Genomic DNA, 26302 nt, shown 5'->3' on the forward strand with positions numbered 1-26302 from the left:
ATGTTGATAGTTTTTTAATATACTAATCAATCACTGCTTTTCAAGCATTCAGCCTAGGAGACCTTTTTGATTCTAATTAAGCTACAATTGAAATCTAGTTCTCTTATTGTGTTCAGCTTACTTTTGTATTGTTGTTTCTGTGTACTGTTTCAAAACATGCGATCTTTCATTATATTAAGTCATTTCAAGTCTAGTCTAAGCTGAAGAAGTGCTTTGATTATTACAGCAATAGTCTACAACTGTTTTAACTAGAATAAATATCACTGACATAGGCACAGGCCTAAGACTTCCTGATGACATCAAATGTGCTCCAACTGTAGCCAGTTTCAAATCTAGACTTCTCAGATGCTCTTTGTTAACTGATCGAATGCACTGTACTTTGCGTATATTTATGTTCTTTGAGTTTCATTTTCTAACGCACTTTACCTTTTTTAATCTCCTTGTTCTGTTATTGTATCTGCTCCTTTGCAAACCCCTTAAACATTACCAATGTGTATTGAATTGTACATCAGTCACGCATTTTGAGCATTCGTCCAACTGCGTCGGCTAATTTATTTCTGTTTTAGGCTTATTTAAAGTAGGAGAGCTTCGTGATTATAATTATGCTACAACTGAAATAATCTCGTAGGCCTACTCTTATCGTGTTAAGCTTGCTTTTATGTCGTTGTGTCTTCCCAGGCATGTGGTCATTTATCACGTCAAGTCAGGGCTTATAGATGGCTTAACTTGCAAACTAAAACTCTCCCTCCACCGGAAGGAGTGTAAGCTGAAAAAGTGATTTGACACGGGTAAAGCAAACGTGTCTTAAAGCACAGTGCAAACGCATTTGCTTTTCTAGTAAATGCTGGATACCCATGGTCAAAAAGGACTTACATTTCAAACCAGCTGTTTCTGTAGGAAAGGCATACAAGTCTAACAAGAGCACTGAGAAAATCGAACACATTTCTTTTTTTAGCTGCATGGCATGCAGGCCTCCACCAGAACCAATGGTGACACCTAGTGGTAAGAACTGTGGTAGGTTCTGTATTACCAGAGTGGTGTCTCAAAGTTCCATGGGCTGCCAGTTTGATAAGGGCACTGTCTCACTCACCATTGATTTCGCATTTTGATTATCTTTCCTTTTACATTTTTTATCAATTCAACACTTAATAGAGATACATATCATACAGATATTTAAACACAGATATTTCTTTCATCAGTTGGAAGAATTGAATGCATAAATGCAGTATTCAGTTGTCTTTATTGTTTTACCACCATGCAAAAATCACTGAAATAAACCAAAGAAAAACATTTTAGAATAAAGTTCACAAAATTAACTTGTGGATAACGTTTTGTAGTGTCAGCAGGTATCAATAACATTGCTCAGTGAATTGTGCAGTGTGTTGGTTTATGCAAGAAAAAATGTAAACAAGCAGCTCTTGTCTGAAGATGTTGCACAATGACTGATACAAAGACAGACAGAGAGAGTAGTAGTAGATGACTAAATAAATGAAGGAATGAGTTAGTGAAAAATGAAACAAAATAATTTAGTCATACCATCATATGACAAACACAGACAAATGTGTATAGCTATTTATCCAGAGAAGTATGATTAGACAATGTCAGTGAACAAATATCGAATTATTACTGTAATGCATGCTTTTAATTATCATCTCATGAAATTTCCACAATTCTACTCTTTAAAATGTGTCACACAACACACAGTAAACATCCTTCCACTGGACAGTATTATCTTCCAGCATCAGATTTCAGTTCAGTTAGTTCACCTTTCTCCAGTGGTCTTTTGTATATTTAAGTATCTATGCCAGGCTTTAAGAGATTACCTGATTGGCTAAGGCAGTGCACTCGGTTCAAAGATATGTATCAAAGAAAAAACAACATCTCATCAATCCGTTTTCCAATTGTGAAAAAAAATGAGCAATGAAAACAAATTATTGTATCAGTAGTGTGTGACTTGTGAGCAAACATAAAAATGAGACCATTGGGGTTTTTGTTGATAATCTGACTAAAACATGATTACAGCGAGTGAGCAGCGACACCCAATGATCTGCACTCTTGTTTGCTCATAGTTTCATTCTTGGAACATCTCTTAACAATTAAGTGTGGGGAAAAAAAACATACCAGGCATACAAAGACATACAGAAACAGTGACAAGAACAACATCAACAACAAATAATCTCCATGTCATTTGATTGTATGGCACCGGCGGTGTTGTAGACAGCTCCAATGTTAAAATCTCCTGTTCTGTTCACAGTATTTACTTAAATATTTGTCTGTTTTTAAAAAATATATATATTCATACATCAGATATATATATATTCATACACAGAGATATATATATGTATAACTCTATGGTTGTACTCAGCAGTGTTAGAACTCATTGCTCTGTGCCACTCCTTTGAGGCAGTCCTAGTCAACTTCATGTGTTTTTTGTTGTTGTGCCTACAAAAAGAAACACACCTTCTATTAAAAAAAACTAAAAAACATTTTAAACTACTTTGAGGCAAATATACATTGAAATGCACTCACATCGGTATGCATTCAACTTAACATTGCATTGCTGCGTTATAAAACAGATAGTGTGAATCAAATATTGTATACAGAGTAGAGTAGCTTACTAGTCTTGGTTCAGTGTGCTCACTCTTGTGATGTTACCTAGAACGAGAGAAAAATAATATCCGTGAGAAATAAAACCACAGGCACTGAAATAGTTGTAAATTACATTAGCATTTCTTCCACCAAACATTCCTAACGTAGAAGTCCACTTCCTGTTAATATGCGGCGCAGATGCAAAATACTGATCAGAAAAACATGCCCGTCTTTCTGTAAGGTTCCTGATTTGTTACTTCAACCATAGTCTCAGATAACAGAGCCCATTAGAGCGTCAGATGTATTTACTTCTCCAAGTGTCTATTTTCTCATTAGTTGTCAGATAAAACAGGACGCTGGGCAAGAAGGGTCTGATGTGGAGCAGACAGGACCAAATGTAGATATGGTATGAAATATCAGCTATTAGTCGTTAGCAGTCCATTATGTGTGTGTACATATACATATCCAAGGGCTAATTCTGGGTTTAATAAGCCTTGATGGGAAAGGTGATGAATGCCTCTCAGTGGTATAGACAGGTTTTGAACTGAGCTGCTGGATGATATGAACTGAGCTGCTGGATGTTGCCATCAGTATGCACACCTTCACTAAAAACAACAATTTGAACAGTTTTCAGTCCCTTTCTTTCATCAAAGCTGGTGACTGCCATAACCTCTTCTTTCCTTTTTGGCCAGAAGGGGGTGCAGTCCGGCAACAAGGCGACGCAGGCAAGCATTGTGAACTCTCTTGTGCAAGCACTTCGGTCCCTTTCATGCATTTTACAGGCACATTGTTTACCATGTATGCCTTCTCCGGATCGGGTCTCTGTTTCAGGAACTCCTCCATCTTCAGCTCCGTCTCCAGCTCCTGGACCAGGTCATTCTCATAGGTCTCTGCATCCATGTACCTGCACCAAGAGAGGTACTCATGTGACCTTTTACAGCAGTTAACATCAACATGGCCTGCAGACTGAACCATTCTTTCTATCTTCAATTTCAGCATGACAAAAGTATTTGGTAACACTTTATTTGTAAGTACTACAAATACTTTATAGATGGTTTGTTGCAATTTAAGTTCAGTCTTTCGAATAGTTCCCTGAACATCACCTTAACCAAATCCAACCCCTAACCCTAACCTTAACCTTAACCATCAATGGTAGTTAACAGAGTTTCAACAGATATTCTGTATATAATCTAAGCATCTGTTACTAGTCTATAGGGGCCATCCAAATAAAGTGTGACCAAATATGTTTACCATTTTAAGTATTTGGATTGTTGTGAACGTATAAAATCATGTTTCGCAGAGGACGTATAGAGTAGACAAGGACTCCTGCCGGTCAGGCAGTAGATTAAATCAAGGTTCTCTTCCTCAGCCTACCGTGGGCTGTTTCAACAACAATCCAATGAATTTTAACAATCAACAAAACAAACAACAAAAAGAAACAATCAGCAAAGTGCAAATGGTTACAGCTTCATTCATTGAGCCGAATGTACCACTTAGCCTAGTCTGTGTAGGGAAAATGTGTTTAGTGATTGAATCCATAAAGCCTTTTGCTGTGAAAGTTAGCAGTAAAGATGACCATTTTGAGATACTGGGTGGATAAATACTATCTATACTAGAGGATAGACAGTGGTAGTGAATTTTACAGATGCAGAATACATTTTTCTGTCTATTTTGTTTTCAAAAACAGGCAGGAGTTGCTTCCATTAACTTGACCATATGAGTTTGTGCTTTCACATATGGTGTGCATATAACTCTTACTGATTAGTCCTTTCAGAACTACAGTATATTGAGTCATGATCTATATGTATGGTATATTCTTGTCACAGTGACTGTTTTCATAGAGTAGGGCCATTATTCGGTATCCATTTTGTAAGGCCTACACCTGTGACGTGGTGATGGTGTTGTTTTGCTGATGTGCTACATCTGATGTAACACCACATTCAGTTATCAAGTGTAGCTACAGAATGTGCTGGTATACACACACTTGTGCAAACATTATGGCTTTATAATATATCTATTCTCTCTCTCTCTGCTCATAAATGTTTGCAACATGTGACTTCAACAAGTGCATCATTTTACTATCAGTTGAACTTCTAAACTCATTCTGACTCTTTCTCTATCTCCCTCGATAAGTTTGTTTTCACAGACTCAACACCAAGCGCACAACCACAGAATGTCAAAGTGTCAAAGGTTACCTTGGTTTTCTGCTGTTGAGCTGTGTGAGGTAGACCTCTGACGATGGAGAGGTGACGGGGTCCTCAAACTGTAGGCGCCCCTCTGAGTCGTTGTTACTCTCCGTCTCACTCCCAGCCTCTGTGGAATGGATACAAAATAAAACGAGCAAAAAAAGTTATTTCAACATTATACATCAAGTACATGACTGCCCCTTGACCCCACCCCTAATTCTGATTACATTTACATTTACATGACGCTTTTATCCAAAGCGACTTACATATGTGCGACTTACAATGTATACACATTTTACACTGATGGCACACTGCACACTGCACATCAGGAGCAATTAGGGGTTCAGTGCCTTGCTCAAGGACACTTCGACAGGGAATCGAACTAGCACCTTCTGATTACTAAACGACTTCTCTACCTCCTGTACCACTGGCCCCCTGATGACACCTTACATGCCAATCCCTGCCACCAGTACAACGCTTGACTGTCAATCCAGTCTAATTACATGTATATTCACTAACATACTAATATAACATTCTAGCTCAGGCAGTAGAAATGTGTTTGTTCATTATGTACGACTTCAGGTTCTAATGCAACTGTAACTCAGAGCTGTACGTAGGTCTGAGAGCAGCACCTTAGAGCTGTACGTAGGTCTGAGAGCAGCACCTTAGAGCTGTACGTAGGTCTGAGAGCAGCACCAAGCCTGTTGGTCCATTGACAGACGGACAGGTGTCTAAAATATAAATATCCCAAATATTCACTGTAATATAAGATCGATTGACACATATGCCAGCTAAATAAAAATGTATTTTCACCCAGAGAGTGTACTTTGCAGACATTCAGGTAAAGATGGCCAAGGCTTCTAAACTTCTAAATACTGGCAAATACTGCAACTGCAAGTATGCTTAACTTACTTGTGCATTATTCTAAAACAGAAAATAATCAGGATAAACACACTACAATCCTTTCAGACCATGCACTATAATCAGACTCATTCAAACAGGCAGGCACAAAATACCAAATACGACACTACCAATCAGTAATAGTAACCTTTCTCATTCAAGGGCACTCACAAAGGCCATGCTCTACTAGCAACAATGTAGTGCATCTGACATTTAATCCCCTTAGCTGGACCTTGCAGGAAAAGATAACATTTTCTTAGAAAAACACATAGTGAATCCAAAAGATGGCACGTCTCCTGAAACAACCATGGATTTGTATTCTCTATATTTCTATTGCTGACCTGAGTTCAGCTCTTTGACCAGCGATGACATGGTATTGGTGATGGAGTCAGCAGCAATGAGGAGATCGTTTCTCAGATTCCTTCTCGAGCCTGGGGACCAGAACAGTGGAGAAAAACAAAGCAAGTACTTTAATGAGGCATTTCAACTTCAGGCAAGCTTATACAGATTACTCTCATTCTCTGGATTCCTCGTTTGACAAACATAAAGCTGACACACAGCTCCTGATGTAAAATAATCAGTTTCATACACTGATTGTAGTCACACCCATATTGTCACACGTGTCATTTTATACCATCCTACCGCCCCAAATGCAGCCATCACTGAGGTTAAGTGTATCAACTGAGTATACAGCACCGACAAACTGATTTGGCCCATTTGTTTATGATGAGTACAGTGAAGACTTGCACCGTTCTTTTCTAGGAGTACTTGAAACCACATGATAGCAACTGTATCTGTCATTCACGGTGCCCATAGCTGCTATAACTATGCTAAATGTCACATTCTGCATGGGAATAATGTTATCGTGGAAAAGCTACAGTGTCTTCTGCCTCAGCCTGGGAACGGCCTCTGTTGTTATCACAATGGCCTCCTGATGGTTTGAATAAACATCAATTATCATGAACAATGTGGTTTAATGGATCCCAATCCTCTAAGTGAGGCACCTGTCAACAACGCACGTCGGAACTCTTTCTCAACCAGTGTCATCATTTCCATATATATATATATGATAACAAACGGCTGTGGATAATTACATGAATCATGTGTGTGATTCACATCCTAACCAGCCAGATCCCCCCCCCCCCCGCCCCCATCCTTTGTTTGCTTTTTTGTTTTCCAGATCAATTAAATTCCATTCCGCTCCATTCCATCCCACTGAAACGTTGTCTACTGACAACACTTGGTGTGGCATTCTGGGGACATCTGCTCCGTGTGACATGAAAGTGAACGCTGCCCTTTTGTCTCCGGGCCTTCTCCCTTTCTCTCTCTCTCTCTCTCCTCCCTTTCTCTATCTCTCCGTCCCTTTCTCTCTCTCTCTCTCCTCCTCCCTTTCTCTCTCCCTCCGTCCGGAACACTGCTCCGGCCCACACAGATCTAACCACGGGACAAAAGGCGAGGCTTACCCTGAGCAAAGGCCTCCTGCACGTCCCCCCCCACCCCCATGAGCGAGTCCTGAGGGGTCTGGGTGGGCGTGGTGCCTGCCGAGCTGGCCTGCGTTGGCATGGGGATGGGCCGGCTGGCTGTGTGACTGGGGGAGGAGCGGGGGGATGGGCCTGGGCCCTGCGTCTGAAACAAAGGAGAAAACGGGTGGGAGTAAGTGTGTGTGTGTGTGTGAGAGTGTGTGTGTGAGAGAGTGTGTGTGTGAGAGTGTGTGTGTGTGTGTGTGTGTGTGTGAGAGTGTGTGTGTGAGAGTGGGTGGGTGTGTGTGTGGGGGGGTTAAAGGGTCCCGCCTGGGCGACTCACAGACCGCCACCACAGCTTCACAGACCAATGAGTGGGAACCGCTTCCAACCGAGGGTACTTTATCCCCTGGGTCCTGGTGCCTGCTCTCTCATTGATTTGCAGGCAAACAAAGACGAATCTGTGCTTCAGTCTTGTTTTGTTTGTGTAGAGAACCCTTAACATGTCTCCCAGTAGGGGACACCCTTCCATTATACATCTTCTACCTGTCCTTGTGTCTCAAATGCAATAATATTTAAAGACCTGCGCAGCATTTAGCATCTCTGTGGATGGAAATAGGAGATGCTCATTATGAACTCTGTGTTGATGGTCTACCAATACTGTGGTTCACCAGGCATCAGCTATTGTCTGAATCGACCTGGCAACAAAAGGCTGAGCTGAGTGGTGAGATGGCAATGCAGTCATCCTGGTCAAAGAAAGAAAACAAGAAAAGAGAAACATAACAAAAACCTGTCACGCCTGTTGAGTGCGTGTGGTTTGGAGAAGACGGGGTAGCTGCAGACTAGCTCTGGTTGTCAGCCAGGTTGAGTGTTTAAGCCAGTTAGTCTGCTGTTGTGTAATCAAATGCGGTGCCAAAGACACTAGGGGAGTGCTGTAGTTCACACATTCAGTGCTTCTTTCAGTGCCTGTGTTTTTTATTTTATATTTTTGCTTTTTTGCCAATTCTTTCGCATCATTCACAACATTGTCACTGTTTTGGATTTGCAGCGAATATTGTGAAACAATAATGCCATTCTTAACATTTTTATAATGCATTATAATGAAGCGTACCATGACAACATTTTGGAAGGTAGTTTCAGAAATTGTGTCATGCTTTGGGAAGCTCCACATAAGCCAAAATGCATTTTTGGCCTCATTACATAAACATTTTTCTCAGCTATGTTAATACCATACAACCATTTTAACAGGCTGATAGTTTCGTGGTTTAATGCAATCTCTAGTTCTCATGAGACTTTATCAAATATTCTCTTCAATTAAATGAAAAAAAAGCAAAAAAAACAAATGTAGACATCATCAGCTACCAAACCACCTGCTCAATCAATATCTTACTAAATTCAGTTGGCTCATGTTGTTTAATACAAACTAGCATAAGGCTAGCAGTGCCATTAGAATCAGCATCAAAAAGGGAAGTTTGGGGGAAGCTATAGAACAGCGGTAGCGCTGGTGTTTGGGTAAGGTAATGTCTCTGCCCCACTCCCCATCCCTCTCATTTCCCATCACATCTTCACTGTCCTGTCCAACAAAGGCTAGAAAGCCCCCAAAATAATCTAAAAAAAGAGTGTGGTGTCTGAAGCAGAGCTATGTGGGGATGATGGAATGATCTAGGAAGTGAACCTCCTCTGAAAAGCCCAGATGCGAAATGGGCTCTGGCACAAACACCAGTGACAGGAAAAACAATCTGACACCTGTATCCAAAAATACGCCGGAGCCATTCATATTAAGATAAGTGGATCCAGCAGATGTCTAGTCAGGAGCAGATGCTGCAGGTGCATTGGAGATGGATGGGTACTGCTGGCTCTGATTTTAGTTATTAGATAATAGGATTTTAATGTGCGGAGTGCCGCGGTATGATATGAGATTAGATGAGGCTCAGCTGAAGCAAGCTCCCCTCCCATATGGAATTACTCTCAGCCTCCAGACTCACTGCCCATGTTGAGTTTTCTCCTGCTGATTTTGAACATAGTTTTACTGGCAGAGAGGTCCTGGCAGACTGGTTGGCTATGACAAGATATGAAATACTGAGTGAATGAATCACCCTGGGTCAAAGGTCAGGTCAGGTGTCAGTGAATATTCTCACTGATATTCTGCTCTGATTTATGTCAGAGCGTTTTTGTCCTTGTACAAATGTCACCAGTATACTGTCATCCATATATATAGTGAGAGAATCAGGAAGCCAGCAATCAGCTCAGCCAGCTCAAACAGGCTCACAGCTATTAGCAGCCAATTCTGCAGGTGTGGCACGGTCAGGAGGATAATGATGTGTGTTTGTGTGTGTGTGCGTGTCTGTGTGTGTGTGTGTGTGTATGTGTGTGTGTGTGTGCGTGTGTGTGTGTGTGTTTGCGTGTGTGTTTGCGTGTGCGTGTGTGTTTGCGCGCGTGTGTGTGTGTGCGTGTGTGTGTGTGTGTGTGTGTGTGTGTGTGTGCGTGTGGTGTGTGTGTGTGTGTGTGTGTGTGTTTGCGTGTGCGTGTGTGTTTGCGCGCGTGTGTGTGTGTGTGTGTGTGTGTGTGTGTGTGTGTGTGTGTTGTGTGTGTGCGTGTGTGTGTGTGAGAGAGAGGAGGCTTGTCACCTTCAGCAGCATCATGAGCTGTTCCAGCTGCACCATGAGCTCCCTGCGACTCTCCTGCAGAGCAGACATCCTCTGCTCCAGCTCATCTTTCCGCTGCCTATCACCAGGAGATAAGTCAACAGAGAGAGGGGGGGGGGGGGGGGGGGGGGGGGGGGGTTCAGAGAGAGGAGAGGGAGGATGAGAGGAGAGGGAGTCAGAAAGAGAGAGAGGATGAGAGGAGAGGGAGAGAGGGAGTCAGAGAGAGAGAGAGAGGATGAGAGGAGAGGGAGAGAGGCGAGTCCGAAAGGAGAAGAGGATGGAAGAGGAGAACTGGAGACGAGGTAGCTCAGAGAGAGAGAGCAGAGGACTAGGAGAGAGAGGATGAGAGGAGAGGGAGTCAGAAAGAGAGAGAGGATGAGAGGAGAGGGAGAGAGGTAGTCAGAGAGAGAGAGAGAGAGAGAGAGAGAGGATGAGAGGAGAGGAGTCAGAAAGAGAGAGAGGATGAGAGGAGAGGGAAAGAGGGAGTCAGAGAGAGAGAGAGGGAGAGAGGATGAGAGGAGAGGGAAAGAGGGAGTCAGAGAGAGAGAGAGACAGAGGAAAGGAAGAGAGAGAGAGTCATAGAGATGGAGGAGAGGGGGGAAGAGAGAGAGTCAGAGAGAAAGAGGACGGGGGAGGAGTCAGAGAGAGAGAGGAGAGAGGGGGGAGTCAGACCCAGGCAGGAACCCACATGAATCTATTACTGGAGCCTCAGGCATAGTGAGAGGTCAGACAAGTGCAGATGTCACTTCACGATTATCTGAGACGGTGTACAAACAAATATCGATAGTGTTGCAGAGGGAGGGACTCGACAGCCCTCTATCAATGAGCCATGAGTCGGATTCTAGGGGGGAAGTTAGCTACTTATGTGCACACACTTAAAGGTTGTTGATATTTCAGCTCAACAACCAATCCCATTACACCCTTCCCTTTCATGTTTCTGAAGCAACTCATTGACTGGCTGGAATTGTTTATGGCTCAGTCCGAGTCAGTGTGTTTGTTTCCCAGATTGTTTATGAGCACTGAGCTTACAGCTAGGGGACTGTGAGGAGACATTTTCTGAATTTGACAAAAACTGTATCGGATTAGAATCACAGACTCGACCTAATTACACGTGTTTGGCAGTTTGACAGTTATTTCACATTAATAAAAAAGCACCTTCCATGGGCTTCTGCAGGTCTAGTCAGCCATGAACTCCCATGATCAGCAGACTGTTCCTAAGTCTGTGTGTCTGTGAGTGTGTGTCTGTGAGTGTGTGTGTGTGTTGTGAGATATTACACATGAAGCTATTAGCAATATATTCATGTGGCTTAAATGTGGTCGGAGATATCCAGTGTCCATGAAGTAGTGTCTGGAACGGCTAAACACTAACACGCTCGTGTCTCCACCCAGTGTTTAATTATCCAGGAGTCGTACCGTAGCAGCCGGAGCTCCGCCAGCAGGGTGGGGTTGTGCTGGGATCGGTCTGGCGGCAGCATGGACGCCTGCTCATGCTGCTGTCTGAGGCGCTGGATCTCCTGAAGGATCTCTCTGCAGGGGGCAGGACGTACACATCACGTACACATGCTGGCCATTACTGTTGACCACACTCACGGAAGCCTTGTTCCACCGCGTGTGTAATGGAACTCATGCAGTGTATACATATACACACACACAGAGAGGCATACACACACACACACACAACATCACACACACATGCACAAACACACATGCAAGCATGGCGCTGGCCTTGATTTGAGATGATTTGTGTTAGTGAGGACGGAGGACGCTGGTGGTATGAAACGCTCAAACGCTCACCTGTTTTTGCTCTCCAGCTCAGCGATGAGCTGCCTCTGCTGCATAGTGGCATCCAAAGAGAAGGAGAGGTCTGAGGGAGTCCTAAACTGTGGCTGATTTTCACATGAGAAAAGGAAGCGTTCAGGAGGTGTCTGCACTGAGTATTTACTTCCTTCGTGTCCCCGTCATAAACAACAACATCTCCAGAGGCGAGAACAAAGGAGTCATCTGAAACATGACTCCTCCAAACGTTTGCCTTAATATACAAGAAAATGGCACCTTCCTTGAGTTTTGCTTTGAGTATCAGTTTGTGATGTACATTCACACATATATATTTGCATCAGCATTGGATTGATCTTATTTGCCCTACATTATATCTCCGTATATTGTCCTTGCAAGATAAGCACTTGATTCTGAACTTCTGTGGCTGCAGGGTGTGATGTCATACCATTGGCGTTCCATTGGTGGCTAGTCGTGATGCGTAGCGTGCGATGAGATTGTGCTCCTCGTCCTGGTTATTGCTGCTGTTCTCCAGGAGACTGCCAGTCAGCACAGGGGCGGCAGAGATAGCGTGTGCACATGACAGAGAGACACAGAGAGAGAGAGAGAGAGAGAGAGAGAGAGAGAGAGAGAGAGAGAGAGGAAACACCATCAGCACAAACACAATCACATCAGGAAGCTCTGTGACAGGCAGTCTCGTAATGCAATTAGAGGCTTCTAGAATTCAGAGTGGTCTGAGAAAGCCCATGCAGGGAGAGGGCTGCCAGCGCTCTAAATACCCTTTCAGTCCACACAGCACACGAGGAACCTTTCTCAGTCCACACAGCGGACGAGGAACCTTTCTCAGTCCACAAAGCGCACCAGGAAACTTTCTCAGTCCACACAGCGCACGAGGAACCTTTCTCAGTCCACACAGCGGACGAGAAAGCGGGTCGCAGTGCTACTTGCTCTGCAAATCCAAAGCCGTCCTCGTGGCAGACGCATAAAGAGGTGGGGCAGAGAGTGGAATAAATAGGGGTATTTGGAGCCTTGGTTGCTCATGTCGGGGATGAGTACGAGTCCTGGATATTAAAGACTGGGTGGAGACATGAGCATGTTAGTGTTTAGCCATTCCAGACACTGGATATCTCCTGCCACATCTAAGCCACATTTATATACTACCAATAGCTTCATGTGTAATATCTCACAGGACACTCTCACACTCACTCACTCACTCACTCACTCACTCTCACTCTCACACACACACACACACACACACACATACACACAGAGAAATTGGGAAAACAGAAAAGCAGTCATTTTGTCACCACTGCAGAGATGTTTGAAAACGAGTTTTAGACAATGCGACTAATGAATATGCCATACAATTTCATGAGATCGATTAAATGAAGAACTAACCCATGCAAAGCAGGCTCTCATGGTAAAGCCAAATCAGCTCCTGACACCATATTAATAGTCCCAAGTACTCTTCATCTGACAGCTGAGACTAATGTAATAATCCTTGCAGATCGTTCAGATTCTCTAAAACAATACTGCAATGATTCATTTCAAATATCAAGATTGCTGGCCTAGCCGAACCATGTGTATTGAATGTTAAAGTACTGGTGGGTTTGGTGCGAAAGCAGGATGCACATATCAATGCAGGCAGGGTGCGATTTGTCAAAAAAACAGAGGGGGGGGGATGGTCTTTTTTTTCTTTATCATGAAAAAACAATCAATAAATAGGCCTAATTTTTTTTCAAGTTAACGGTAGGCCCTATTAGGTTACATTTTGAACAGTTGAACATTTAATGCAAACTAAAATATATAAAATACATGACTTTTCTTCTTTTTTTTTTTAACCAGAGGGGGGGGGGGGGGGGGATCCCCCCCAACTAATCGCACCCTGAATGCAGGCAAACACCCTTAGTATCTACATGGTCGCATCATTTTAAAAGTAGTTCAGAAACTACTGTCCAAGCCTCAGTTACGGCAGAGTGTGGATAGAGTGACGCGAGAGTCCCAATACTGTCTTTAGAATTACAACCCTTGCTTTTGCTCCATAAAAAAAATGCAGACCCTTTATGTTTTTTTTTTTGCCAAGTTAAAAAGCAGAGTTTAGGAGATGACCTGAATGAATAGCTGTCACTAGTGAACACCACTAACCATGTTGGGTTGTCTTTCAGTAGACTGACATACAGCCCAATGTGCATGTGCTCATCTGTGAGTTTATCTGCAAAGGCAGGGCTGTAGCTTAACCTGAAACAACGTAGGTTTCCGAGACATGTACATTGTAAATATAACGTAGGTTTCCGAGACATGTACATTGTAAACATAACGTAGGTTTCCGAGACATGTACATTGTAAACATAACGTAGGTTTCCGAGACATGTACATTGTAAACATAACGTAGGTTTCCGAGACATGTACATCGGAAATATAAGTGAAATCAGGGGTGAAAATGAATAACAGTTTAACAGTATTAACAGGGCCTGACAGGATTCTGACAGGATTCTGACATTTTCCGCTGTGATAGATTCATCCGTGCAATTACACTACTTGCACCAAATCACCAAATTATTCTTGGGTTACATCACTCCCCCTTTACCTTGCAGAAGGATTGGGGCCTTAGCCAAAATGTTAATATATTCAACTCCATTATTCTTGCTATAAGGAGCTCTAGTGATTTCAAACCGAAATGAGAATACAACAAGAACATGAATACTGGCATAAATTGACATGGACAAACACACACACACACACACACACACACACACACACACACACACACACACAGATAAAAACAAACATACTTTATATTTATAGATTGTTCCAGGTCACCTACAGTATATGTGAGGTCATCACCTGATAACCCAACTGCCCATTAGAGTGTTTTTCTTCCCCCTTCCACGGGCCATGGTAGATTTAGATGCAGTGTAGGAACAAAGGAATTCCAGCTCGAGAATTTTAGACTTCAGCTATTATTTGACATAGTCTGACAATAAAATCATCCCTACATGTGATTACTCACATTTTATTGGAGAAAGGGACTCCTGTTGAGGGCATCGAATGAGACAACATTAAGTCACTCATGCTGTTCATTGGTCTGGGAGGCCTATGGAGAAAGCCATGAAGAACATATAAATCAAAACAACACATCTATGATTCACTTCTCATATGATTCAGTCCAACTGTTACGTGAAAGTGACAGTGTATAACACGTCAGGGTCAAAAAAATGAATAATTAACTTACCAAGTGTCACTATTGGCAGCATAGAAATAAATAGTATGAATATTAAATACACACAGAATAAGTGTCTGTCTCCACCCAAAGAAACTACAGCTGCTAATATGTATTCATTATGTCTGCTCACTGTTTCCGATCCCTGAATAGTCAGCTTGGTTTTAACAGAGCCTTTTGGGGGACTGCTGTTCTGAGACGGCCGCAGTCATGTATATGCCCTTAGTATACAGACACGCATAGAATAGTGAAGTATACTGCTTAAAACAGGACCACTGGAACACAATCTCACTCACTTCTATCAGATTCAGTACCAGTGAAAACATAAAAACAAAGAATACTTTAATAAGTTCCATATTTCACTGCAAGCTTTGAATTTCCATGGATTTCTAAACATACAAAACCAGGCCTCCTAAAGTCATTCAGAAATCATGGACCCTTAAACACTCTGAGGGACGTCTTAACCATAGACATACTGTATATAGATGTATATATATGTCTATGGTCCAAACGGTCAGGCGGGCCAATAGGAGAGGGAGGCTGGGCCTGGGGGGGCCACACTCACACTATGTGGGCGAGGTTGAGCGTCTTCTCAGGCATGTCCGGGAACAGAGGGTGCAGAGGCTCCCGCGTCGACGCGCAGCTCAAAGACTTACTGAGGGCGCTGGAAAACTTCTTGGCAGGAGATTTCTGAGAGGAAGCACAACCCACATAGATGGTGATGCAAATGTTTTCACCGTCAGAAATCTTACTCATTTCAACACGCGGAATAATAATTACACCGTTACGACAAAATGATTTACACAAATCTTCCCATTTCCTGTTGTATTGCAAAGACAGCATTTAACTGACAAAGCATGATACTTACATAGATTCAACTTCAGAAATGATTAATAATTCAAACTAATTTGCGTAATTCAAATTGATCATGTCACTACAGGTTAATACAAGCAGATAAAACATTATCACCACCATCACACTGACTAGAGGTAAATGAAACAACATCAACATTATGTCATTATGTGACATAAGCAGACATGAAAAATCAAACTCTCATAGATTTTTTTTTTGTCAATTAAACCAAAGTATAAGGGCATTTCCTGAAATGCGTCACGCATCCATGCACGCATCCATGCACGCACGCACCCACGCGCATGCACACTTCACACACACACACAAGTCCACACCCCCCTCTACAACCATCCCTGTTACCCATGACGTGTATTCCTTCATTTGGTGCTGGTTGCTATGGGAACCGCTAGCATGTCCCCTCCAGAAGCAGTCCTGACAGAGCTGATAATTATGACATCGCTGGCAGCGGTAGCGAAAGCCCATCATGCTCTCGCTGTGGCAGTAGGAACACTCGACCGGGTGAAAGACTGCAGAGAGGAGAGAGAAAGAGAGAGAGAGAGACAGAGAGAGAGAGAGAGAGAGACAGAGAGAGAGAGAGAGCGGTAAAGACAGGGAGAGGGGGCACAGGGCACAGATAACAACACTGCTTTAAAGACCATGGGAGAGAGAAAGAGGAAATGTGGAAGTGGGTTCTCCTGCGTTGTTCTCCCGTTTCCCCAGGCAGCTCGAGCGTAGTGCGTGGAGAAGCCCAGCGTCACTGACTCGCTGCTACCCTGCTGCTTGCCCCTTGCTGAGAAGATGATTGGGTTTGTCTGCAGGCTATGGAGATGCACAGCACCTTGGCTTTGTTTGCTCTCTACTATGTTTCACCCAGTCGCCAATGAGAGAGATGTCCAATACAGGGACAGTGATTTTGTCTTCCTATTAGCTAGGGCAAATAAAAAACGAGCCTGGAAGTTGAGGAGTAGACCCTCAAGACAGAGATTTTCCATTTTCATTTTCCATTAATCTGCTGAATAATTAAATAATAATAGAATAGAATTTCAATGGAATGTTACTGTCATTTGTCAATTAGTCACAGCAGATGTGTTAGTTTATGGTGATCTCCGTTTGATGATAATGTCACCTATAATGGTTAGCTTTCCCAATAGTGATTGATCCCATGCAAAAACTGCAGTGCCCACTTAGAGCAAGTGTAGCATGTAGCATGTAGCATCTTAAGTGTAGCATGTAGCATGTAGCATCTTAAGTGTAGCATGTAGCATCTTAAGTGTAGCATGTAGCATCTTAAGTGTAGCATGTAGCATCTTAAGTGTAGCATGTAGCATCTTAAGTGACTCACCGTTCTCAACGTTAGCCAGGCGGTGCATGAGAGGCATCCAGACCAGACACTGAGGAGGTGGGTCAGACATGAATGTGTCCAGGAATGTGTTCAGAGACACCTGCTTCTGTAGGAAGGGAACAAAAAAAATCGGAAGAGAGTTAAAAAGGCTTTGTAAGCTTAACTGCAGAATAAGCATATTTTTTTAAAGGAAAACTTTTTTTTAACCTGGGCCCTACTTTCCCATCCTTTTAGATCCAAATTTTTACAAGGGACAAAAACGTTGTAAGAAATCAGTCGAGTGTTGAATTAGAACGCTATAACCGATAACCACAAGATGTCTATACAATGTAATCTCATGGGTCAAGCGTCTGCATAATATTAAACCACTCGTTTTCAACACTGACAGGCTCATAATGTTATTATAAGTGTCTGACAACATGGAACGTGAAAAGAATTATTTCCACAGTTTCTGTGGTTAAAGTTTCTATTATTTCCAACAGTTATTGAGGTAGACAGACACAGGTACAGTATATCTCTTTTGCAAAAGCGAAAAAAGTTGGGAAAATGGGGCCCAGTTAAAAGAAATCCTTACGTTTCCCTTTAGAAGTCTTCGCTTCCCCGTGGAGAGTATTGAGGTTTTTGTAAGGGTATGTTTAGATTTGATTTTAATAAAACTTTTTTTACTACATTCCTTTTACTCTCATGTTATTCTTCTAGAATATAATCATACATGCCACTTTTGCCACAATGTTTTTAGTTAGGGGAAATATACAAAAACATCAAGGCAAAGAGTCCACGACTCCCAAGTGTTAAGTTAGATTGCTGCTAAGCCACTATTTATTTCTCAGCCTTGTCTCATCGGTAATGAATTCTGCATCAACACAAGTCATGACAGGCTTGATCATGCCTCCACATCATCTGATAACTTCATGACTCCACGACATCCTGTGAATCACTGAATGTTTTCTATCTAATCTGTGCAAACTACTGCTACATAAACACATTATTTGAGGCGGAGTAGATTTGCAGCTCCTGTGACTACTGTGATAATTGTATAGTTCCCCCCATGCTGTCAGGCAGTATTTACACGTTCAACGCAGAACCTGCCGTTTTCATATCATAGCAAATAGCGGTGATAATTTGGCCTTCAAGCCTGCCGCTGACTGCACCTGTTGTGGAAAGCAGGTCCGTGTGGTTTGCTCTGTGTAGCCAAAGGAGGGGCCTTCAAACACAGTCACAGGTAATTTGAGCACCTCCCTCAAGAACAGGTCAAACTGGGAGTAAATCATGATGCCGGCAGGATCGGAGACCTGGGAAAAAATATCTAGACAAAAAAAACGGAGATTTGTTAATACTTGTGTGGGAATACCTCATGTCCATGTATCTATTGATTCAACAGTGCACATGCAAATACTGATGTATGGGTTATTATAGGGAGTTAAAGGAGGCCAGTCAGTACTGACTCAAAACAATGCTTTAGGATGCTATCTCAATGGTTTAGGCTGCTATCTCAATGCTTTAGGCTGCTACCTCAATGCTTTAGGATGCTACCTCAATGCTTTAGGATGCTATCTCAATGCTTTAGGCTGCTATCTCAATGCTTTAGGATGCCATATCAATGCTTTAGGCTGCTACCTCAATGCTTTAGGCTGCTATCTCAATGCTTCAGGCTGCTATCGCAATGCTTTAGGCTGCTATCTCTGCACTGTGGTACATTGTGTAATGATGCAGTGGCTTGGTTGCCAGTCAGTGAATGACTTCCTTATTTATGAACACAATTCATTCTTAAGTCTGTGGATACATTTTTGTTACACATATTTTCATAATATATCCATGATTAGCAGCCTCAAAAGTATTTCCCTAGATAGTTTGTCTTAACAGTGATATTTGGTAGATTTAAAGGGAAATATAGTAAGCCTCGTTTAAATAGTTTCAATTTAATAGAGGAAATTACTTTGGCACTTACATCTCAATTTGTCCAGAATTTTCCCCCCACATATCGTTGCAACAGCCATCTTCACAACAAAGACAGAGATCTTTCCAAGGCCTTCCCTGAGAGAGAACATTCATTTAGGCCAAGACATTTTCAAACCTTCCCACAATGATTCGTTCACATAACTTGAAAATGACCAGTAACAGAAATAAGTGTTTTTAGCAGGGGTCATATTGAAATAACCTTAATGGGAAACTTCAGGATTTTTCAACCCGGCCCCTATTTTTACATAGATTCTTTTGGGTCCAAACTTTTACTAAGGACAATTAACGATCGAAATCGGTCCATTATTGAGTTAGAATGCTAAAACCAGCAACCGCAAAACGGCTTTACAATGGAATCCTATAAGGCAAGCCAGCATGAAAAATCCCAACGTTTCCCTTTAAGATAATTTATTCTTGAAACAACTAAATTAGGTGTTTAGGAAAATAGGAACGGTCCAGCTTCATTTCAGAGTACTTTATGTAACACTTTGCAGTGAAAATGAAGCTCAGGATACTTTACCTACTGGGACTTCAAATCTAGATTTCACTGTTAAGCAGTAGCGATAGCAATCATAGTAGCCATTGACTTACGGGTCATAAGCAGCCAGTAGGAAGTTCAGCAGCAGGTTAATGGACTGCTCCACATTGATCTGGTGGGTGGAGGGCATTCGCTTGTTAAGCTGGTAGAAGATGGTGGACAGTATTGCTTCTAAACGAGCCACAGTGAATTCTGTGTTGAGGTCCATGGTGTTGAGACTGTTCTCCCTAAACGCCTCGATGACATTCCAGATGTCAACCAGGTGTACTACACAGAGGGAGACAAAGCAAGGGCGCAGTGCGCCAAATCAGCAATTCAATTTGCAAGTCAAATAGGACATTTTTAGAAATATACATCTATCTATGTATTAAGTACTTCGCATTCACAAACTGCTATTTAAGAGTGTATCATTCATCCATACATCGAGTTTTGTAGGACAGTTTCTCTTTTAAGGGTGGAAAAAAGCACTTACAATTGCATTTCTTCTGGATAAATCTGAGCTTGCAAGCTGTTCTGTAGGTTGATAACCTAATGGAGTCGAACTCTTGCGCCCCTGAGAAAAAAATGAATAGCATTATACTACCACGTACAGCATATGACTGAGCTCATTCATTCCATTGTAATACTGTATCACTAAGCAACACGACAAGGAGCGCTTCTGGTCATGAGCACGAACTTGAGGTGAGTGGCGAGGAGCATCAAAACCGTGACATCATTCGTGATACTGTACAACCAAGTGTTCTGTTGCTTTCATACATTTGCACAATGTAAAACAACAAGCAAAAAGCAAAACAATGTCATTTCCACTAATTGAAGCCTAGTGTAACACAAAAAGTGACAGCGTCCAAAAAGACACAGAATCTGTTAGCATGTAAGCTATGTAGCTGTTGAAAAACACATGATTTAAGGAGTCATACAGAATGGCAAGAACTAACTGAAGAACAATACATTAGCGAAAGTGAGGCACCCACTGATTGTCATCGTTTTTATTGATGTCAAGCATTGCCACACTTTAAGGTGAGGGCAAGGGTTACTTAAATTAGCCACGGCACATGACGCACAATTAAGCACAATCATAAAGTTGAAATACACTAAAGTATATGCCAGTATGAATTCTTCTTTAACTCCCGTCTAATGACCCTACCAGTAACAGCACTTACTCAGTTGTTCAAAGTGTGCTCTTTTTCAACTACTAATTTGGTGTTGTTACTCACGCATCTCTGCAAACAGCTGTCTTCTGTCTGCCATGTTCTCTCTCCTCACTCCACGCTCCTCAGTCATTCTGCACAGACAGAAGAACACGATTAAGCTTAAATGCAGTTATGGTTATGTGAAATGACATGGGTATACAGCAACTAAATCTCTTGATTAAACATTCTTTTGGTTATAGGGGTTAATAGTACTAAAAGTAATAACACCTGTGTAGGTATAAAGAACAGACCTGGAGGCTGGAAAAGGTATGCAGAGGATAGAGGTAGGTACAGAGGGAGAGTGACAATGAAGGCTGCCTCAGTGTTAAAACTTTGGGTGTCAGAAAACATCAACAAAGTCGTTTCTGACTACTGGGAACACAAAGGCTAATTGTGCCTAACTACAGACTCACAGTGCTCCACAGTCACCACTGAACTATTGTTTTCCCGTAGCTGTGCTAATTGTGATTCACATCAATGTCAGTCAAAGCTCACAGACCTAACAGGGGCATGGACTCATGTCATTGTGCTGTAATTCAAAAATCAACCGTGATCTTTCAAACTACACTTGAATGAGTGTAAAACCAAGCAGGGGACCTTCTCCCTAAAACTACACTTGGATGAGTATAAAACCAAGCAGGGAAAAGCAAACAGAGGGAGCTCTCTGACAACATTGTTTCAGCTTTTGTGTCTTCCACGTTTACAGTGACGACACATCCTGGCATCCTGCCTTACCTGAAAGAAGCCTGAAAGTGTGGGGCACACAAACAGAAGTCAATAGGCCTTTCCCTGTAGGTCACTGTGAAGCTGTAGAGTGAGTGGAGCTGAGTTTTCACATGGCAGAATGGCCAACTATGCCTCACTGCATTCTGTCCAAGGCAATCTAATACACCTCATCATGTGGTGTGTTACCATGGCAGCAGAGAACCCAGCCGTTCCATTCCTAACTGGAGGGTGCACGTTTCTCTGGTCTTTCTTTCAAGAAGTTGACAATGGTTTATGTTTTCCTTGACTTACTGCTTTGCTTTGTAAATTGTTAACGGGTGACCAAATTAATGTGAGCAGTGGCAATTTGCATTGAGCATTTAGATGACTGATTTTTAAAAGATAAGACGAACATGGGCTATATGTGGTGCAGTGTTTATGGGTATGGAATTCAAAAGTTTCTACAGTGAAGTTTTCACAGTTTGCCATTAATGTAGAGTGTAAAATAGTATGTTAGTTAAAAGACTAGCACTATAATTAATTAACTAATGAACCTATCTATGAATCTATGTATTTATTAGTTAGCTAGCCAGTTACCACCTAGTCTTCTCTGGCATCAGAGGCTTATTTGACCCAGTAATCTCTGCCAGTTGAAAGTGTTTTAATATACAATGCTGCATTTCTTGAAGCAGCTTCAAATGCTGGGAACAGTTTTTGTTCAAATGTCATTGACAGCATCCGAACAAACTACTGACACTGTCCCTGTATCATTATACGAGAGAAAGAAGCCCTCCTGCCTCACCCAGTTGAGGGAATAGCCCATGTATACCTAGCTAAACCCGTTAAAAAGAGGACAGTCCAACTGGGAATGACCTCCATAAAGTACATTACTACAACTATGTGTCTTCATGAAATAATGGTGATTTTCACTAGAATGTTGTTCCTATTTAGTTTATGGAGCGTTGTGTTTGGTTGATATTGCCAACCTAAGTAGATCCCATTTTTACAGTAATCGGTATTGTGATGAACATTAATATTTCAAAAGGTCAAAGACAATTCAGTGTACAGTTAAAGCCACATATGTCACTGGCACTTGTGAGTAGATACAGAGACATTGTGAACACAGTTGTGAATGAATACAGAGATATTGTGAACACACTTGTGAGTGGATACAGAGATATTGTGAACACAGTTGTGAGTAGATACAGAGACATTGTGAACACACTTGTGAATACTCTGTGACCTTGTGAATTGTAAACTCTTTGCATCCTATTGCAATATTTAAAAAGAGGAGTCACTATAAAGTGACAAACAGATTTACGAATGCTGCACCCAAACACGTAAGTAGCAAACATATGTCTTTTATCTGTAGGTCATAAAATCAATCATCTCGACAGTTATTGCAAACAATCGTGCCATTTTGAATGATTACTGAAATCACAAAACAGCATTCGTGCCATCAGTAGGGTGTCATCCATCCTAATTGCACAGAGAACGTCATTGGTGACATAACATGATAAATGTAAACAGTCACATGAAATGATTCATAGTTACAAAATCAATACATGTGATCCCTTTTGAATTTTATGGATCAGCTGAGTAAGGAACTATCCCTCTGAACCTTGTTCCACAACATATAGTTAATGCAAGCGGATATGCTGTGTGTGGTTTTTCATCATGAATAATATGTGTGTGCCTGCAAGATTACTGTAGTGCCAAGCCAAAGCTTGTCACTCGTTGACCATATTACACATTCCATATCATACAATAAAACCTTAAAATCTTAAGTGCTACGTGTTATGCACACAGTGAGGGACATAGGGCACTCTGAGATTCTTCTGAATGAAGAGTGTGTTACAAATAAAATGAATTATTATCATTATTATCATATTTTTGCGGGCACTGTTTTTTTCACACATGCCCTAACAAACTCTCCAATACCGGTGACATAGAGCCACAACTGTAAGTAGAGCCCAGAGACAACACATTCTAACGAGATGGCAAACATACCCGTCAGACAGCACCATGGCCTTGTGTTCCCTTTCAGCTGATGTTCCAGTGTAGGTCCCTGCCAAAAGTATCACTCTGCATGTGACACCCGCCAGCTACATTAAGCCCTCCGAACAGTGTGATTAGCACAACAAATGCCAGTTTAGCAAAGGCTGGTTGCCGTCTAGATATGGCCAGCGTCAAGATGTCACTTGCTCAGCCTATACTGTATCTTTAGCCAGGCTGAAAACACAGGGGCTGCATTCTTCTGTGAGTTTTACTGGCACCCCAAGCTCCAGTTGCAGCCCCTCATACCTGTCAGTTGGCGCCTTGGCCCTGTATATCCACAGTTCCTCCTTGAAGCACCCCTCAAGAAGACTTTACTGCCCTGTTTGGGACATTCGGTGGGCCCAGCTGCCTTCACTTCTCCCCTTGTTGTCACGAGCGACACGCCTCATCTCATGCAATGCCCCCAGTATGTGGAATGATTCCTCTATTTTGACATAAAAAGCCATTCCTGCTGGTATAAATATCCCCTGGGTAACACAATGCCGATCCATGACTCCTTTGTCATTTTTTTGCATTATGAATCGTTTCTGTTGACAGCTTTAAAATGATGCTTTCTTGATTGATATGGCCTAACTATGTGGAGCAAGGCTGTCATGCCATATTTACAGGCAGGAACAGTTGCAAGAGTTATATGTGACATGCCCTGGCAGACTCATGCTGCAAGTATTGCAGCTGCTGGGTGTGTTTACAACCGTTAACAGCCTATATCTTGTACTGTGGTTCCTAAAGTGTGGGGCATGACCCCCCCCCCAGGGGGGGGGGAGCGTGACGATACAGCAAGGGGCTGTGGGTTGACCCAAAAACAAACAGATTGAGAACCTTGAACAACTACTAGCCAAGTACAGTGCTCTAACAGTGTAGCCTGAAACTTAACATATTTGGTGATGAGTTTATAGCCTACTTTGTGCCTAACATGAACAAAAAAACCGATCATGAACATGAACTGATCCAAAGAATGGAAAAATACATAGACCTCATGAAACCGTATTTGATTAATGTTTAACTGTTTGAATGTAGAAACGGTGTTCGTTCGCTTTGGATAAAGGCGTCTGCTAAATTACTAAATGTAAATGTAAATGTAAATATAAAAGCTGTACGACAGCTGATGGAAATCAGTTTTTTATTGAGAACAGGTAATAGGCTGTATAGGCGCCTTGGTGGGACGTGGAGGGATGCAATTTGTTCTCATTGTCAAAAGGGGCCTGCCATGATGGTCTGGGAACCACTGGTCTTGTACAATACAATATTCCAAACAGTGAGAGCCTACAACTGCCCGTTTAAACATCATAGTATTCAAGGCTTTCACAAATTCACTGACATTTTAATATGTGAATCCCAACTGTAATTATTCTGAACTCCTATCGTCGTAATGCAAAATACTCATTTTGCCTTCCACAAAAACTGTGAGAGAAACAATGAAGCATGGCTAGAAAGAGGAGGAGAACAGGTTAAAAGAGAGAGAGAGGGAGAGAAAGAGAGAGAATGTGTCACCTGACAAAGTTTTTCCATTTCTTGCCAACTCTGTATCATCCCTTATTTCTTGAACATCTCTCTCTTTGCTACACAATCTCCTCTACGTAACTAAAGACCTTGACAGGCAAGGGTACAACCATTTCTTTTGTGACATGTTTATGGATGTTTTTGGGCAGGGCAACTGTTCTTCCCATGCATAGTGGGCTACAACTGCCTGAATTGACTGTGCAAAAATGCACTGTTTTATTAGTTTGTGCACAGATAGCTTACAGTAGAAATGACAGTCTACATACTAGACTGTTGGCTGCTGACTGGTTTCCCTCTACAGACATAGCTGCTCTTTATTCAGGCAAGGTGGAACCACAAATCACAGAATTACCCGTTCAAAATGGATAGAACAAAGACAAAAAGTGCACCGAGTAGTCTCCTGAGATGTTCTGTAAAGTTCTACTTTGATTTGTCTCATTTACATTTTCTGAGCAAGTTGTCCAAAGTGACCAACTCGTCGCAGTGTTCTAAACCAGTTCAAACTGCAAATGAATGAGTTAGCACGCTTGCAAAACACATTGATGACGACTTGACACCATCTTCTAAAAGTGACTAACTGTTATGGCCTGATTCGTGGAGCTAATTGCCGATACATAAATAAATTGTTATTTTTACATGTAAAGACAAGCTGTGATAATCAAATATTGCAAACGCAAAGCATAATAACGCCCTAGGCTATATTTCCCCCTTAAGGTAACGACTTAAACAGTAGGCTACGCTATAAGACTGTAATCAACAATCACATTTCAGATTAAAACAAATCTTAATATAAGTTGCAGTTTCACATCACTCGTGACACAATTACTGTTCGAAAACATAAAAACATAAGCCTACAATCGCAATTGCATCGCTCGACCGCAAAGTCCATCTTCTGTCACGACAGAATCTTCCAACGATGATAGCTAATAAATGACAATGTAATAGCTTTTGCCACCTACCTAACGAGTTCTTCACGACTTGATTGATCACACAGAATCTTCTCCGCAGTGGACCTCAACTTGATATATCCTTAATCTGTAGGCTACCAGTTTGGACTTGCATTTACAAACTAGAGAAACCTAATGTAATGATTCTAAGGTCGCGCCACCACAAAGGATGCAGTGCACTTGTGCTACTCACCAAGCTTTCGAAGCATGTCAGGGAAATTTGTTTACACCCAGAAATCGTGTTGTCAGCATCCATGTATGCAATTTAGTTCGACAATTCAACTGTTCCAAGGCATGGCCTTTTCCAGAAATAAAAGAAGTGATTTGTTGGTGGCTGCCGTTAGACGGTAATTCAGCTTGCGCGAGTCTCTCTCATTTGCCTCGAATGTGTGGCCTCCATCAATGACGTAATGCGGAATCTCTCCTGCGCTAGTTGCC

General features: G+C 42.0%; 1 protein-coding gene across 7 annotated transcripts; it reads right to left on the bottom strand.

Moving 5' to 3' along the window:
- Positions 1–1221: 1221 nt before the first annotated feature.
- On the bottom strand, positions 1222–26264 carry dtna (dystrobrevin, alpha). 7 transcript variants are annotated; one of them, XM_031562946.2, is made up of 22 exons: positions 26058–26264; positions 20679–20746; positions 19937–20017; positions 19518–19731; positions 18916–19001; positions 18119–18273; positions 16968–17073; positions 15986–16152; positions 15339–15463; positions 14786–14794; positions 14564–14647; positions 13699–13791; positions 12002–12092; positions 11575–11612; positions 11194–11307; positions 9763–9859; positions 7139–7301; positions 6017–6106; positions 4785–4902; positions 3385–3493; positions 2619–2655; positions 1222–2442 (listed from the first exon to the last, which is right to left on the bottom strand). In XM_031562946.2, the coding sequence occupies exons 2-21, from the start codon at positions 20743–20745 to the stop codon at positions 2638–2640; spliced, it is 2025 nt and encodes a 674-aa protein (XP_031418806.1). In that variant the 5' UTR covers position 20746; positions 26058–26264; the 3' UTR covers positions 1222–2442; positions 2619–2637. The 7 variants fall into 7 exon arrangements, with proteins under 7 accessions (XP_031418806.1, XP_031418803.1, XP_031418804.1 ...); XM_031562943.2 differs by having other exon boundaries at positions 11575–11666; XM_031562944.1 differs by lacking the exon at positions 26058–26264 and adding an exon at positions 25877–26048 and having other exon boundaries at positions 11575–11666.
- Positions 26265–26302: the final 38 nt, after the last annotated feature.

Source organism: Clupea harengus, chromosome 25, assembly GCF_900700415.2.
Source record: "Clupea harengus chromosome 25, Ch_v2.0.2, whole genome shotgun sequence".
NCBI classification, from domain to species: Eukaryota; Metazoa; Chordata; class Actinopteri; order Clupeiformes; family Clupeidae; genus Clupea; species Clupea harengus.

Bases quoted from the DNA above. Each gene is read 5' to 3' on its own strand.
- dtna (XM_031562943.2), bottom strand. From the start codon at position 20,745: ATGACTGAGGAGCGTGGAGTGAGGAGAGAGAACATGGCAGACAGAAGA. The intron at 20,018-20,678 runs GTGAGTAACAAC...TTTTTTTCTCAG, and splicing joins ACAGCTGTTTGCAGAGATGC to GGGCGCAAGAGTTCGACTCC. The intron at 19,002-19,517 runs GTAAGTCAATGG...GTTCTCTCTCAG, and splicing joins CTACTGGCTGCTTATGACCC to GGAAGGCCTTGGAAAGATCT.